At 58.3% G+C, this 15715-nt stretch overlaps 1 protein-coding gene across 1 annotated transcript; it reads left to right on the forward strand.

The window, feature by feature from the left end:
* Positions 1-213: 213 nt before the first annotated feature.
* ADAMTS15 (ADAM metallopeptidase with thrombospondin type 1 motif 15) lies at positions 214-13415 on the forward strand. The gene is made up of 8 exons (XM_032202039.1): positions 214-1110; positions 5817-5949; positions 6723-6890; positions 7286-7569; positions 7911-8088; positions 8717-8898; positions 9871-10046; positions 10469-13415. The coding sequence occupies exons 1-8, from the start codon at positions 214-216 to the stop codon at positions 11247-11249; spliced, it is 2799 nt and encodes a 932-aa protein (XP_032057930.1). The 3' UTR covers positions 11250-13415.
* The last annotated feature ends 2300 nt before the right edge of the window (positions 13416-15715 follow it).

Raw genomic sequence — 15715 nt, forward strand, 5'->3', positions numbered from 1 at the left:
CGCCCCGCTCCCCCCGGGAGCAAAGCCGTGTATAAAAGCCCTGCGCCCCACAAGGCAGGTAGCGGCGGGGCAGGCGGCTCGCACTCCGCTCCCTCCGGCCTCCGCCGAGTTTTGGGAAGAGGAGGAGGAGGAGGAGAAGGAGGGAGGGAGGAAGAAGAAGACAGAAGAAGAGGGGGGCTCTTGCTTTCTCGCCCCCCCATGTGAGCCGGGACGATGCTGCCGCTGCTGCTGCCGCTGCTGCTGGGTGCCCGTGCGCTGGGCGCGCCCCAGGGGGACACGGCGGTGGTCACCCCGCTGCGCCTCGACCCCGACATCAACGGGAGGCCCCACTTCGGGCGAGGCGGCTCCGCCGAGGCCGTGGTCTTCCAGCTGTCGGCTTTCGGGGAGGATTTCTACCTGCACCTCGCCCCCGACGCCCGCTTCATCGCCCCCGCCTTCGCCGCGCAATACCTGGGCACCGCGCCCGGGGCCGCACGCCCCCGCCCCGGCCTCCGCCACTGCTTCTACTCGGGGGATGTCAACGGAGACCGCGAGTCCTTCGCCGCCCTCAGCCTCTGCGGGGGGCTCCGGGGGGCTTTCGGCTACCGGGGAGCCGAGTACACCATCAGCCCCCTGCCCGGGGGGGCGGCCGGCGGAGCCCACCGCCTGCAGCGCCGCGGTGCCGGCCTCCCCCTCGGGGCCTCCGCCTCGCGGTGTGCCGTGGGCTCTGGCCTCACCCCCGGGGTGCTGCAGGCGTTGGCCAAGTACCGGGGGAGGGCCGGGGGGGCGCCGGGGGGGAGAGCCAAGCGGTTCGCCTCCGTGCCCCGTTACGTGGAGACCTTGGTGGTGGCCGACGAGTCCATGGTGAAGTTCCACGGGGACGACCTCCAGCACTACCTGCTGACCCTCATGGCCACGGCCGCCCGCCTCTACAAGCACCCCAGCATCCGCAACCCCATCCAGATCTCTGTCGTCAAGTTCCTCCTCATCGGGCAGGACGACAAGGGGCCCAAAGTCACCGGCAACGCCGCCCTCACCCTCCGCAACTTCTGCGCCTGGCAGAAGAAGTGGAACAAAGTCAGCGACAAGCACCCCGAGTACTGGGACACCGCCATCCTCTTCACCAAGCAGGTGGGTGCGGGTCCCCAGGGAGGGGGGGACGACCCGGCAGGGCTGCCCCCCCTCTCCCCCGGGAGCCCTGCACCCTGCTGCCCCTCACCTAACACCGCCCCTGCATCCCCTGCACCGTGCGTGTCCACCCCCAGCCCCACAGCCCTTTCCCAAGGAGCCCTCCACCCTCGCTGCCCAGCTTGGATGGCAAAGGGGGGCGGCGGGGAGGGAAGCAGAGGTGTGGAGCCTGCTTGAGCCAGCTTGGTTTTGGCTGTCATCCTGCAGAAAGCCCCACCGAGGGGCAAGTGAGGCCAGGAGGTGTGCAACGGCAGGTTGTCCCCATGCACAGAAACCTGCTGGTCCCTCCCCGAGGAGGGGACCCCCCCCCCCCCCAGCCTTGGCACAAAGCAGCCACCACCCCAAAATGCAGGGTCTGAGCCCAGAAGAGGAGGAGGAGGGCAGCCAGCCCCAGTTCCCCCTGGCTGGGAAGCGCTCGCGCGTTGCAGCTTGCGGTGGCACCTGCCAAGAAAAAACCTCTCCCTGCTTCCTCTGAGTCATGCGCGAGGTCCTCCTGAGGACCCGCAGCTCTTCTCCGCGCCCCGGCTGCTCCATGTGGACCCAGCTCAGGGCTAAGGAAAGCACTGGAGAAACAGGCAGTGCCTGCAGCCCCGGGGAGCTGAGGGTCTGGCTGCATCCCTGCTTCTTGCTAGAGGTGTCACTGTGCTGGATCAGCCCCCAGGCTGCTAGTGGGGGGGAAGAAGGATGCGCCCAGGTCAAAGGGGATGGTCCCTTTTTTCCCCAGGGCAGGTTGTGGCAGCAAAGACAACTTGCGTTTTCTCCTTCCCTTCTCCCTGCCCAGCTGTCTGGATGAGGGACGTGTTGGGAACTCCCCTCAGCAGCAGTGAGGCCGTCCCCAAACTGCTTTCCAGGTCAAGCACTTGAGGGTGGGAAGGATGCTGCTGCCAGCTCAGCTTGGCCGCCACTCGCATGCGCTCAGTGCAGGCAGGAGTGATGCTGTGTGGATGTGAGGGACCTCAGTGCCCCCATCTCCCTGTCCCCCCGCCCTGGCAGGGTCTGTGTCCTCTGGCAGGGTTAAATCCTGCTGGAGCAGCTCCTGTCTGTGCTGGGTGGCTGCAAAGGGGAGGAGGAAACCTGCTGACACCCCTGCGGGCAGGAGCCAGCTCCATCTCTGGTGGAAACCCGGTGAGGTCGCCAGAGCTGCACGTGGGACAAAATTGGGCCCGTGGATCTGCAAGCCACGCCGTCCTGCAGCTCACAGCATGGCTGGGCTGCATTTTTTACACATTGCTAAACCGTCCATTCCTGAAATCCCAAGGCAAGCTCAGTGCAAAGGCACACGATCAAGGAGACATCTGCCTTCCTTGAATGCATCCATCTGTGGTCCCCTGACACCCCGGAGCTTATCTCCCTGCCAAAAAGCTGTTACATAAGCCCCCAACTTAAATTTCACTTTGAGCCCAGTTGATCGGCAGTTTCCAGTTGTGTCAACAAGTTGCTGATGGATGGGGCTGGCCTCTCCTGCCCGGCTTTGCTCCCTGATGCCGGTCGTGCTGGACGGAGGATTCGCCTTTGGGGAGCTCGCTCCTGCCCAGCTGGATGGTGTGGATGTGCCAGCAAGCATGGCCACGGGGTCTTCACCTTCCTTCTCGAGCCGGTGCTTGCCGGAGGGGCCCGCAGAGCATCATCCATCCTCCAGCTGCCCTCCTGCCTCTTGGGAACAGCATCACGCATTGTGAGGAAAGGCTCAACTAAAATTTTCACCCGTTCTGAACCTTGACGTCTGCCGGCCGTAACAGCAAAGGTTTGCTGAACACCTTTGGCCTCCCATCAAACCGAAGGGATGTTGCTCCAGAGGACATCTCGCTGTAGCACAGCTTCACGAGGGAGTTTGGAAATCCATGCTCTGAAGCTCAAGGCCGGGGAGCTCAGATTTTTGGGATTGCTTTGGACACGTGCGGGGTAAACCTCAACAGCCAGGAGAATGCTTGTGGTCTGACCTAGCCTCTGAGTATGCGAATTAATATAAAAGCCACAAGGATCCCACTCAGCTGACCTGCAGAAATTTGCAAGGCAATGAAGAAAAGCCTTTGGAAAGTGTCCACAGATGGAGCTAAGGCTGTCAAGGGAGCCCTGGCGGTGCAGCTCACTCTGCCTGCAGCCCCTTGGCACGGTGCTAGGGCGAGGGCAGCACAGGGAGCACCCGGCTGGCAGGGATGGGACGGTCGTGGCTGTTGCCCTGTGAGTTGTGTGTCCGTGCCTGCTTCTGGTTTAATTTCTGGCTGTCTGTGCTCTGAGGATGGGTGAGGTGCTGGTGCCTGTTAGCCAGGTTCTTTGCTCAGTCGCAGCTTGAGGCTCTCCAGGCTGTCTCCGAAACAGAGAGAGCCCAAATGTCTGATGTCCATGCATGACAGAATGACAGCACAACACCATCACGGGCTTTGTGGAGAGCGATGGTGGTGAGCGTACCTTGTAAAGAGAGCACTGGCCCTTTGCATGCTGCTTTCCCACCTTAATCCCCTTTCATTTCCCTCCCCTTCCCTCCATAGTTTCAGTCTCTCTCCCTGTGCTGGGCATCACCCTATGAACACCTTCCCAGCCTCTCCTCCTGTTCCTCCAGCTCCTCTTGGCACTGCCACTTACATTACCTCGTGTGCTGCCCTTCCTCAGCAGGCTGCACCCCGGCAAGGCTGCAGGAGGTGTTTTTGGGGGGTCAGGACCCCCTCATTAGAGCCTGGAGCTGCTGCCCATGGGGGCTGTGGCTGGGGTCTGAGCTCTGGCCACGGGGGTGATGGAAAACCCCATTAAGAACTGCTCGTTAGTGCAGCCCCGCAGCCAGCAGGCGAGGTTGGGAGCAAGAAGTGGGTCAGTGTGTCAGTGCAGGTGCTGGGCCAGGAGCCAAAAGCTCTCCGCGCCAGCAAGGAAATGGGAACTCTTAAAAGAACAACGAGCAGGGAGGGTGGCTGCCTGCTCCCTGCATCCCCAGGACACCCCCAAACCCACCACTGCCCCCCAACCCTAGCACCACTGCCTCCCTCTAACCTCCAGGTGTAGCTCAGTGTGGTGATGGCTCGTTTTTGTGGTGTTTTGGGGCAGCCGGGCTTGCTGGCCTCATTTGGTCACCTTGTTCTTGCTGGGGGTGTGGGGATGCCCCATGCTAGCTCCTGCCATGGGATGTTGTGTACAGGACAGGGCCTGGGATGCAATGGGATCCCAGCTGCTGATTAAACCTGCTGCAAAGTGGAGTTGAAACTGGTTATAAGATGGGGTTTTTGTGCTTTGCATCCCCCTGGAGCTCAGCCTGGTGAGGCACTGGCCCCCAAACCGACCTGTGGTGCTGCAGGAGCAAGGGCATCACACCGCGTGCACCCCACACCTCTCCCAAGGGCAGGGTCCTGTCCATGCCCGGTAGCCCTGCACCTCCTGCTAAAGCCACCTCGGCCCTGGCTGGGGCTCTCTGAAGCTGTTGAGTCTGTTATTTACCGGTAGCTCAACCTGCCTGCAAGGGAATGCCTTTGGTTTGGAAACCTCGCTGGAAATGTTGGCAGGGCCACTCGTGCGAGATTTGTAGCAACCCAGGCACTTCGGCTGGCCAGGAGCAGAGCATGAATCACTCTTATTTATAGCATGGGAGCGCCCGGCGAGTCCCTTACGTTTCCTTTTCTTGTGGAAAGCTGCTGCAGCTCCCTGCCCCGTGCATGGCTGCCCCTGCAGCTCTGGGCTCTGTGGGTTGGGGATGATGCTCCAGCCCTGCAATAAAACCCTTTGGGGAAGCTGCAGGGAGCCTGTCACCCAGCCACACTCCCGCGGGTTGTGATGCTCAAAGGTGGGGATTGCAAATTGGGAAGAAAATGCAGCATTGCCCAGCCAAGAGAGGCACGGTGTGGCTGAGAGCAGGATTTGGCCAAGCCCAGGATGGGCAGTGCTGCCAGCGGTGCTGGCGTGATGTCCCTTGGAGAGGAGCGGAGGGGTGGGGGCATCCGAGGACAAGCTGCTGGGCCTCTCCAAATGGCAGCTTTGGATTTGTGCTGGCACCTTTGGGTGCTGGAGATGGGCAGGTGTGCTGGTATGTGTGTCAGGAAGGTCGGGATCCCCCTGCTGTGACAAGTTCCTCCATGAGCAGGTGCCAGGCTCTGGAGAGGAGAGCTGACTCCAGCAGCTCTGCAGCCACCCTGCTGCCCTGTCCAAGCACCTTCCTGTCCCCTGTCCTGGTGGCATCTACCTGGGGTCCCTGAATTTGGGCTGGCTTCAGCTGGACACGGTTCCTCCTGGAGAGACAGCTGCAAAATGTCCTGGGGACACGGAGCATTTTCCTTTGCTGTGGTGACCTCTGGGCCTGTTCCAGGAGCTTCTTGTTCGTAGGAAGGAGCAGAGAAATGTGCCAGCTCTGAGTCAAGACCAAGTCTTTCCACTGACCGACCTGGGTTGGGGCCTTGAGCTTGCTGAAGGACGGAGCCGGGCTGGCTGCTCTGTGCCAAAACTGGCTCCACCTTGGCTGGAGGGGCCGCTGGTGTGGGAATTGCTGTCACTGAAGGCATGGGAGGATGCTAGGTATAAAAAAAGCATCCCCCAGGGCTGCATCGTCCCATCCCCTGGGGCTGACATCTTCCCAGCAGCCAGGGGTCAGATCCTGCTGGAGTGCAGGGGAATTGGTGGGGACAGGGCCGTGTGCCAGCCCCTGGCTAACCCCTTTCCTCCGTGCCCCACAGGACCTGTGCGGTGCCACCACCTGCGACACGCTGGGCATGGCCGACGTGGGCACCATGTGCGACCCCAAACGCAGCTGCTCCGTCATTGAGGACGACGGGCTGCCCTCGGCTTTCACCACCGCCCACGAGCTGGGTAAGGCACGGTTTTGGGAGCTCTCAAATCATGGAGGGGGAAACTGAGGCACAGGCACCACACCATCGTGGTGCAGCGCATGGCAAGCCCTGTATTTCTGGAGGAAAAAACCTCGTGTGGTCTTGGTGCTATGCTCACATGAGAGGTGCTCCCTGGCCTTGTGGATTCTGCATCACCAAATCCCATCCTCCAGCCCAGCTCTGAAGTCAGGAGGGGTGGAGGGACAGCGGCAAGGTTAAGAATAGCTCTGGTCCAGCCTCCGGAAGGCCAGACAGTGACAGGCATCCGGAGCAGGGAAACTCCACCTCGGGCTGAGTGGGAAAGAGTGGCTGAGAAAGTGAAAGGCTTTGCTGTTGTGGTTGCTTGGTTTCCAGGATCTGGGAATCCTGAAATAACAGTCTGGGGGGTGCTGAGGGCACACCTACATCCGGAGACACGAGCTCTGCTGCCTCCTTTTCTCTGAAATTGCCTTTGTCCTTCTTGCAACTGATGGCCGTACGGGAAGGAGAGGGGAAGTGTGCTGGCTCGGGGATGCTGCTGTCAGGATGATGTGTGCCTGTCCCCGCATCCACATGCAGCCTGAGCCGGGCTGTATGCAATCCCCACCCATCCCCAGATATCTCCTTCTCCTCTTGGGCTGTCCATAGCCTTTTGCCATCCTCACAAGGGTTCTTCCTGCTCTGTGCCTCAGTTTCCCCCATTGCAAACAGCAGAGAGTTCCCTCTGCTGTGTGCCGAGCGGGGTTCCTCATGTTGCCCCTTTCCATCTCCCAGGCCACGTCTTCAACATGCCCCATGACAACGTCAAGGCCTGCGAGGAGGTCTTCGGCCGGCTGAAGACCAACCACATGATGTCCCCCACCCTCATCCAGATCGACCGCGCCAACCCCTGGTCAGCCTGCAGCGCTGCCATCATCACCGACTTCCTCGACAGCGGCCACGGTGAGCCCTCCTGCTGCGCCCTCGCCCTCCTGCCCTCGTCCCCATCCTGTCCTGGTCCCTGCTGTGGGGAGCAGGATCTGTCCCAGGGCTGGTGGTGCAGGGTGGCTGTGATGGGGACAGGCTCCTGGGCTGGGCAGTGGCTGTTCTCCAAACAAAGCGAGAAGGAAGCGGGGAGTTTGGCAGCGTTTCCTCATCAGCCGGGTGTCCCCAGCAGTGACATCTGCTCTGCCAGCAAGGCTCTACTCAGCGTCACCAAGAGATGGAGTCACTTTTTTTTTTCCTTCTGCCTTTGTTATTGCTGGATTTCGTATCCTCAATGAGCGGGCTGAGACGTGGCTGAGCCCACGAGGCTCCCCACGAGGACCCGATCGATCTTCCCCTCCATGCTCCCGCAGGAGACTGCTTGCTGGACCAGCCCTCCAAACCCATCCCGCTGCCCGAGGACCTGCCGGGGACGAGCTACAGCCTGAACCAGCAGTGCGAGCTGGCCTTCGGCGTGGGCTCCAAGCCCTGCCCGTACATGCAGTACTGCTCCAAGCTCTGGTGCACGGGCAAGGCGCGCGGGCAGATCGTCTGCCAGACCCGCCACTTCCCCTGGGCCGACGGCACCGGCTGCGGTGAGGGACGCTTCTGCCTCAAGGGCGCCTGTGTTGAGAGGCACAACATCAGCAAGTACAGGGTGAGTGCCTGAAAGCGCCCTTCAGGATCATCCTTGGATGCTTTGGCATGGGTGCTGGCTGGGCGGTCCCCACTGGGGACCCTGCATGGGGACAGTGATGCGTAAAGAAGCAGAGGGAGAGCAGGGATGCATGGTGCAAGTTGTCACCAGCTCTTTTTCAAGGCTGGATTGTGGCTGTGCTCGTCTCTCCAGCCCTATGGAAGTTTAGGGACCTGCAAAGCTGCAGGTCTCCCTTGTAGATGCAGCTAGCGATGGGATGGCTTTGAGCCCCGAGAGCTCCTGCTTGGGATGGAGCCAGCAGGGAAGGGGACGGCGGGTCTCACCGTGCCATGTCCCACCAGGTGGACGGCGGCTGGGCCAAGTGGGCGCCCTACGGGCAGTGCTCGCGGACGTGTGGTGGTGGCGTGCAGCTGGCCAAGCGCGAGTGCACCAACCCGGTGCCTGCCAATGGGGGCTCCTACTGCGAGGGTGTCCGCGTCAAGTACCGCTCCTGCAACCTGGACCCCTGCTCCTCTGCAGGTAAGGGAATGAGAGGAAAATCCCTCTGAAATACGTGGCCTGAGCTTGGCTTGCTCGTGGCTGTCGTCATTAATGCATGTTCCTGCAGTGAGCGGAGAGGGAAACCCAGCTTCTTGCATGTGTTGGTGCCCCTGAAATGAGCTGGGCAAGCTCATCACAGCTGTGAATCCTCTGCTCGACCCCTCCTGTGAATCCTCTGCTCAACCCCTCCTGGGTGCAGAGGTGTCGCTCACATCTCCGGAGCAGCCGAATTTCAGCAACGCTGAGCCTTGAGCGTGCCAAAACCCCAAACTCGCCGCAGCTCTCTGGGTGGGGTGGGAGGAGAGCCAGTCTCCAAATGTCAAATTCTTTGTCTGTTTCAAAGCGCTTAGAAACATGGTGGGAACATATCCCCAGATACGCTCCCTGAAAATGTCAGAGGTGACCTTGATATTTGCACTCCCCCAGTGTCCCTGGGTCACTGTGCTGTGCGGGGAACTGAATGTCCTGGGCTCACTGTGCTGATGCTGCCAGTGCCAACCCTGGGCACCACGGGGTTTGCGTGGCCCCCACGGCATGCACCACCAGTAAAACCCACACCGAGGGACTGGTCTGTGCCCCCGCCCGATGCACTCCCCATTTCTTCCAGTGCCAGGGAAGAGTTTCCGCGAGGAGCAGTGTGAGGCTTTCAATGGCTACAGCCACAGCACCAACCGCCTGACTGCCTCCGTCTCCTGGGTCCCCAAGTACTCCGGCGTCTCGCCCCGGGACAAGTGCAAGCTCATCTGCCGGGCGAATGGCACGGGCTACTTCTACGTGCTGGCACCCAAGGTTGGTGAGGGCTGGGGGGCATGAGCGAATTTTCCGTGTCTGGTGGGCAGCTGGGCTTGTGTGAGATTATAAAGGAGGGGATCCAGCAGGCTGGGATGAATCTGCGTCTATGCATCAGCTTATTTATTTCATTTGGTCCACAGAGGGTCTTCCTCTGGGGTTATAAGGCTGCCTATAGGGTAGGCTCGTAGTCGTGATGAGGCTGGAGCAGTGGATGAGTCCAGAGGAGGGATACAAAGGGTTACAAAGATGTTCAGAAGGCTGGAGCACCTTTCCTATGAAGAAAGGCTGAAAGAGCTGGGGATGTTCAGCCTGGAGAAGAGAAGGCTCTGGGGAGACCTCACTGTGGCCTTTCAGTACTTAAAGAGGTCTTCTAAAAAGGATGGAGAAGGGCTCTTTACTCTGGTAGATAATGATAGGACAAGCGGGGATGGTCTTAAACTAAAAGAGGATAGATTTAGACTAGATATTAAGAGGAAACTATTCACTGTAAGGGTGGTGAGGCATTGGACTAGGTTACCAAAAGGTGTGGATGCCCCATGCCTGGAGGTGTTTGAGGCCAGGCTGGATGGGGCCTTGGGCAGCCGGATCTGGTGGGTGGTGTCCCTGCCTATGGCAGGGGGCTGGAGTTAGATGGTTTTTTAAGGTCCCTTCCAACCTGAACCATTCAATAATTATTGCATTGGGAAGGGATTCACCTACTGGGCTGGGCAGGCCAGTGCTGGCTGTCTTCCCAACACAGCCCCTTACATTCACACCAGTGCAAAGAAAATGATGTAGATGTGGCAGAAAGGGGAATTGATGCTGTATGGCTCTGATCAGACCCAGCAGAGCCCCGCTGCAAAGCAGAGCATGAACAAAGAGCGACACAGTGCCTGCCAGCACCTCCTCGGGTCTGGCTGGATGGGGGCTGGATGCAGTGGGGTGGTGCAGGGTGATGTGGGGCCGCAGCAGCTTGTCTCACCTCCACAGGTCGTGGACGGCACCCCTTGCTCTCCGGATTCCACCTCGGTCTGCGTCCAGGGCAAATGCATCAAAGCAGGCTGCGATGGGAAGCTGGGCTCTAAGAAGAAATTCGACAAATGCAGCGTGTGTGGGGGAGACAACAAGAGCTGCAAGAAGGTCTCGGGCTTGTTCACCAAACCCATGTAAGTGCTGGGTGGCTGCACGTGCCTCCCTCTCTCCCGGCTCTGCTTTTTGGGGTGGACACAGGAAGGCTGTGGGGATGGAGAGCAGCAAACCCCAGGTGCCAGTGAATGTCCCTGTGTGGAGAGCTGAGCTGTGAGGACACATTTAATGTGCTAATGGCTTCTGCTGGTGGAGCCACCTCTGGTTCCTTCGTGCTGTTGAGCTGGAGGAGCTGAAACCTCTTTCCATATCTGGGTGACCCCAGCCTAGATAAAACTTGGCACGGGGAAAGAGATCTCTATGGGGTGGAGGAGATAATCTCAGGGGTGGGAAGATCTTGGGGCTGAGGCCAAGTGGCAGGGGTTGGGAATAAAGGACACCCAGCAGGAGACACCCCTCCAGCCCTCAGCCTGACGCCCCCCTGCCCTCTCCTCCCTTCCAGGCACGGCTACAACTTCGTGGTGGTGATCCCCGCGGGTGCCTCCAACATCGACATCAGGCAGCGGGGCTACAAGGGGCTGATCAGCGACGACAACTACCTGGCACTGAAGAACGGGCAGGGCAAGTACCTGCTGAACGGCCACTTCATCGTCTCGGCCGTGGAGAGGGACCTGATGGTGAAGGGCAGTGTGCTGCGCTACAGCGGCACCGGCACCGCCGTCGAGAGCCTCCAGGCCTTCAAACCCATCCAGGAGCCCCTGACTTTGGAGGTGCTCTCTGTGGGGAAGATGACCCCTCCCCGGGTGCGCTACTCCTTCTACCTCCCCAAGGAGAGCAAGGAGGACAAGTCCTCCTACAAGAAGGAGGGCAAGACCCCGCCGGACCTCAACAACAGCGTCCTCAGCCTGTCCAACCGCTTGGACGGGGGCAGGCCGACCTACAAGCGGCCCTCCTACAAGTGGGCGGCGGGCGGCTGGGAGGCTTGCTCCGTCACCTGTGGCAGCGGGCTGCAGAAGCGAGCGGTGGCTTGCCGCGACTCCTACGGCCACCCGGCCTCCGAGTGCGAGGCCGCACAGAGGCCGGCCGAGGTTCGGTCCTGTGGGGAGCCCTGCCCGGTGTGGGAAGCGGGACCTTGGGCTCCCTGCTCCAAGAGCTGCGGTCGAGGCTTCAAGAGGAGGATGCTGAAGTGCACAACCCCGGCTGGGCGCCTCCTGCCCCGGGAGAGCTGCAGTTTTCGGAGGAAGCCGCAGGAGCTGGACTTCTGCACCTTGAGGCCGTGCTGAGCGGTGCCGACGAGGACGGGCGTGGTGTCTCTCGGGCTGGCGGGCGAGCAGCAGCCAGGGGCTGGGAGAGGGGGAGATGTCCATAGCACATATCAAACGGGGGAAAAAGAAAAAAGGGGAAAAAAAAAAAAACGAACAAAAAAAAGGACCTGGGTGCGGGGAAGGGCGTGCGCCCAGGCCAGAGGGCTTTCACCGAGCAGGTCGCTTGGAGCCGGAGCAGGAACCAACATCTACCTCGATGCCTCCGCACCACACAGGGACCCACAGCGGAGGCTGGGAGCCGGAGGACAGACAGATGCCACTGCCCAGGAAGGACCCGAGGACGCGTGGGACCATCCCCTCATTGCACATCCGACACCTGCCCCGTCTTCCCAGGGCCAAGCCTACCTCCCCCCTTCCCTGTCTCCCCCAGCACTCGTGCTACGTGGGACCAAACGGATTTACTGACACAGTGATGGCAAATTGTTCTGTCCAACCACCAGCGTGATGGGGTGCTGGTCTCCGAGGGGCTGTCAACTTTGGGGCACGCTGGCAATGACTTTGCAACATGGGCATACCACTGCTGTGGTCTGGGGAGGTTCAGGAGCATCCCCATGCCAGGCTGGGAGGCGGTGGCTTCATTTTCATTTTCTCCTCGTGTTTATGACCTGACCAGTGTAGATTTTATGGTGCTTAACTCCGTGTTGTTTTTTAACCTCCTCCTCCCTCTGGTTGTAAACCTTGTGCAGAGGGGGTGGCGTTGCTTCCAGCAATCCCTCTCCTGAGGCTGAGGTTTTCCTACGGTGCTTTGGGGAGGCTGAGACCGGCTCTCGGCTAACCGGGTGCCCAGAGCACGGCCGGGTGCTCATTTACCCCCCGGTACAGGGCAAGGAGTAAAGTGCCCACCTGGAGCTCTTCAGGGCTAAAAGGGATCACTGTGGAAGTGAGATTTGAGCTGTAACTCCAGAAAGCAACTGTACTGTAGTGTCAGGGCACAGTGCCATGGGGCTGGAAGCATCTCTGCACGTCGCTGGTGCTTGACTCCGCTCTGGAGATGGTGCTCGCTGCCGGGCAGGACTGGCACACCGTGCCCAGGCATCTTGCCCCTTCCCTCCGAGCCTCGGCTGGGTTATTCTGCTCTGCATTAACCCCCAGAGATATTCTGAGCTGCAGGAGAGGAAGATGAATTTGGGTCCTGGGTTTTCCTGAACCTCTTGCAGAGCAGCTGTGACCAGCTTCACCCCCCCAGGGTTTTGTGCGAGGGTTTGTTCTGTGCCTCTGAGGGTTACGTAGTGCTCGGAGGCTGCCTTACCTCACACACCGCCCTCCTCACAACAACCCTGCGGCACATCTCCCCCCCCCAGCTTCCTGCTCAGAGCAAACCATCAGGGATCATTTTTATGTTTTGCTTTTCCACTGACGAAGGAAAAAACTCGTAGGGAGTTAGCTCTGGCTGACAGCAACCCGGAGCCTCTCGGCGGAGCTCTGCTGTTTTTGGGATCAGCAGGAGGGGAGCACAGGGACGAGCCACAGATTTGGGGAAGGTAGAAGATGCTTACCTCGCATCTTCTTCAAGCCTACCTTGTGCTCTGTCCCTTGCAGATATAATGTGGAAGCTCCTCGTGCTCCAAAAGGCATCCAGCAGCTGTGGGTAGGGTGAGGAAGGTCACAAGAGACGGGACCGTGGCAGCGCAAACATTTTCTTGCTGAGACCTTTCCCATCAGCTTAGCACATTTCTCGTGATAATGTTTGTGGACCCACCCTCCCTGGATTTATGTAATGCCTTTTTGAACACAATAGTATTTCTGGTCTCCACAGTGCTTGATAGAGCCAGGAGCAGATGTTGTGGTTGCTTTGCACAGCAGGGACGGGATTTAATGTTCTAGGAAATCCCTTCCAGGTCTACATTCCCATGAACGTATCATCCATTTTCGGACAATTTTCCTGCATAGCCGAGCCTGCAGCGCTTTTGTCTGGGGACAGAGCTCCGAGGAGCTGCCCTTTTGTGTCTTGCCATCAAACAGATGGCTTCCAAGCCACCAAGAAGTCGTCGTCCTTGTCCAAAGAGGGAAGGACGGGGCGGGAGGGGTTTCTTGTGTGTGGTTCTTTTGCCAAGTGTGCAGCAAAAGGACGGAGATGCCTATTGTACTGGCTGCTTTGTGTATACCATGTATACTAAACATTGATCTCTGCTGTTTGTGCATCAATAGCAAACCTGAAATAAAAACATATTTAAAGATCCACCTGGTTCCTCGGGGGACGTGCTTGTGCCCATGCCATTTGGGCAGTGTTTGCAGGGCATTTCTTGTCTTATGGCAGTCCCAGCTCATTAACTGAAGGAAGAATTTTGGAGGCCTGGCAGTTTTGTTCTGAATATTATGACAATTTTTTGTGCTTCTGTTGCAGGATTTTTATTGGAAAACAAAACAAAACAAAACAGCTTGTTGGGTGAGTCCATGCAAGTGTCCAGGCTCGCCCACACCTGGAAGTAATTGCAGCAAAGCTGCGGCACAAAGCTGCTTTGCTTTAGCCTGAAATTGGGATGCTCTTTTGTAAGAACAAGAGCAACATAGAGTTAAATGGATTAATGCAAACCGGAGCTGTGCTCTCACTTCCTGGAACAGCTGTCCCCATTATTGGGGCTCCCCATTCTTCATTTGCTCCTCCACTCATGGGATGAGCCAGCAGCTCCTCGCACCACCTCTGCCTGGTTCAGGAGCAGAAGCTCAAGGATGCTTGTAAAATGCCCTGAGCGGTTCCTAGCATGGCCTCCATGAGTCACAGCCCTCCTTTTTGCCCCTTGGCCATGGCCAAGGGTGAGATAAGGTGAGATAAGGCCCTTCCTGATAATGGGACACGTCTGCTGGGGGACGCCTGATGCCACCGCCTCTGGTGCTCCGTGGGGACACAGTGCTTGCTCTTTCATTTTCCCTCCTAAAATGCAGTTTTGTATGCAGCTGTGCTGTAACGATTTGACAAATTCAGTGTGCTTTACTGTTTTGCACAAGACAGAGCACGTTTTGCATTTCCATAAAGAAACAAACAGGACAGACCCAAGCGAGCACCGTCCCCCTCGCCTGCCCGGTGATGGATGGCCTCAGCCCCAGCAAATCCCACGCTGCAAAGGCTCCAGCTGCACGCAGCTTTACTGGAACAGAGGCTCACTCCTCCAGAGCCAGGTGATAGCCATGCTTGTAACCAGCCACCCTTAAAAATCCCCCAGAGAGATAAAAATTGGCACAAGGGAAACATTTACCTGATAGGGAAGGAAGAAAACGGGTGCTGCTGCCAGCACCATTGCTTCAAAGGGAAAGTTTGTGTTTGGCCAAGTCGTGGTCTGTTTGCTCAGGGCCCTTTGCCACCGGAAAACCTGCAATTACCTAACGGCTCTGGGACCATGGGGACACCTGGAATGGGGTGGGGGACGCAGGTGACAAGCAGAAGGGGCCAGGAGCTGCTGGAGCAGGCTGCAGGAGAAGGAGCAGTGACACAGGGGACACCAATGCATCTTCACCTGCTTCCTCCAGCTCCACTAAATATAAAGGAGACCCCTGTCTTTGAAACCTCAGCCCATGGTGTGGTTAAAAGCAGGGATTCAAAGGTTACCTGGAGTGGGGAGTGGCGTATGGGCTGAGAGACTGGTGAGCACAGGACTCATGCCTTAGGAGAAGAGGCTGAAAAATGAGTATTTCATGTCATTGGTGATCTTCTGAGCTTGAGGTCTGGTTTGCCTGTTTGCTTTCCAAAAGCCAGGCTCAGGGGTCCCTTTCAAGTGCTAGGGGAATGTCCCGTCCACAGAAGGGCAAAGCCACAGGTTCCCAGGTGTTGCTTGCCCCTGGCAAGTATTTAGGAACAACCCCTCTGCAGGTGGTGGGTTTTCTATTCCCTGCCTTTGTCTCATGAAGGGGTTTTGTGCAAAGGAAACAAAAAACTTTCAATAAATAAAGACCTTCCAAAGTTCGATGGAGTAAGTGCAGTTCCCCCCATGCACTTCTTTTGCCCTGTTCCTGTGCGCTTCCCTGGGCATCCCATGTTTGGAGAAAAATGTTGGATTAAGCAGCCTTCTGCTCTCACCCAGCCTATCTTTTACTTACATCTTTAAAGAATAAAAATAGCATGAAAATTGAATCTACCCCCAAGGCATGGCTGGTATTCACGATGGGGCATTAAGAGCTTCAGCCTCTCAAGCTCTTACAGCAGCACGTATCACAAGAGCTAAATGAAACGATTTAATACTCCAGGGTATTCGCTGAGCAGGAGGGTCCCATGGCACTCCAGCCAAACCACCAAGTGTTTTGCTCCAAACCTGTCTCTTGCTGAGCCCAAGCACTGGGGAAGGCTGGGCAGTGCAGACTAAATGCCTATTGGAGGTCAAAATCCATCCCTGTGTCTAGGACCACCTGGAAATCTGCTTGCTTTAATTTGCCCCAAGCTGAAACCTGAGAAGCTTGGAGAAAAAGGGGGGGAAAAAAAGGGGGTTACCTGA

This window comes from Aythya fuligula, chromosome 22 (genome assembly GCF_009819795.1).
Source record: "Aythya fuligula isolate bAytFul2 chromosome 22, bAytFul2.pri, whole genome shotgun sequence".
In the NCBI taxonomy this organism is placed as follows: domain Eukaryota; kingdom Metazoa; phylum Chordata; class Aves; order Anseriformes; family Anatidae; genus Aythya; species Aythya fuligula.

Excerpts from the sequence above, each read along its gene's own strand:
- ADAMTS15 (XM_032202039.1), top strand. The coding sequence starts at position 214 with ATGCTGCCGCTGCTGCTGCCGCTGCTGCTGGGTGCCCGTGCGCTGGGC. Across the intron at positions 5,950-6,722 it reads CACCACCGCCCACGAGCTGG|GCCACGTCTTCAACATGCCC; the intron begins GTAAGGCACGGT and ends TCCATCTCCCAG. Across the intron at positions 8,089-8,716 it reads GGACCCCTGCTCCTCTGCAG|TGCCAGGGAAGAGTTTCCGC; the intron begins GTAAGGGAATGA and ends CATTTCTTCCAG.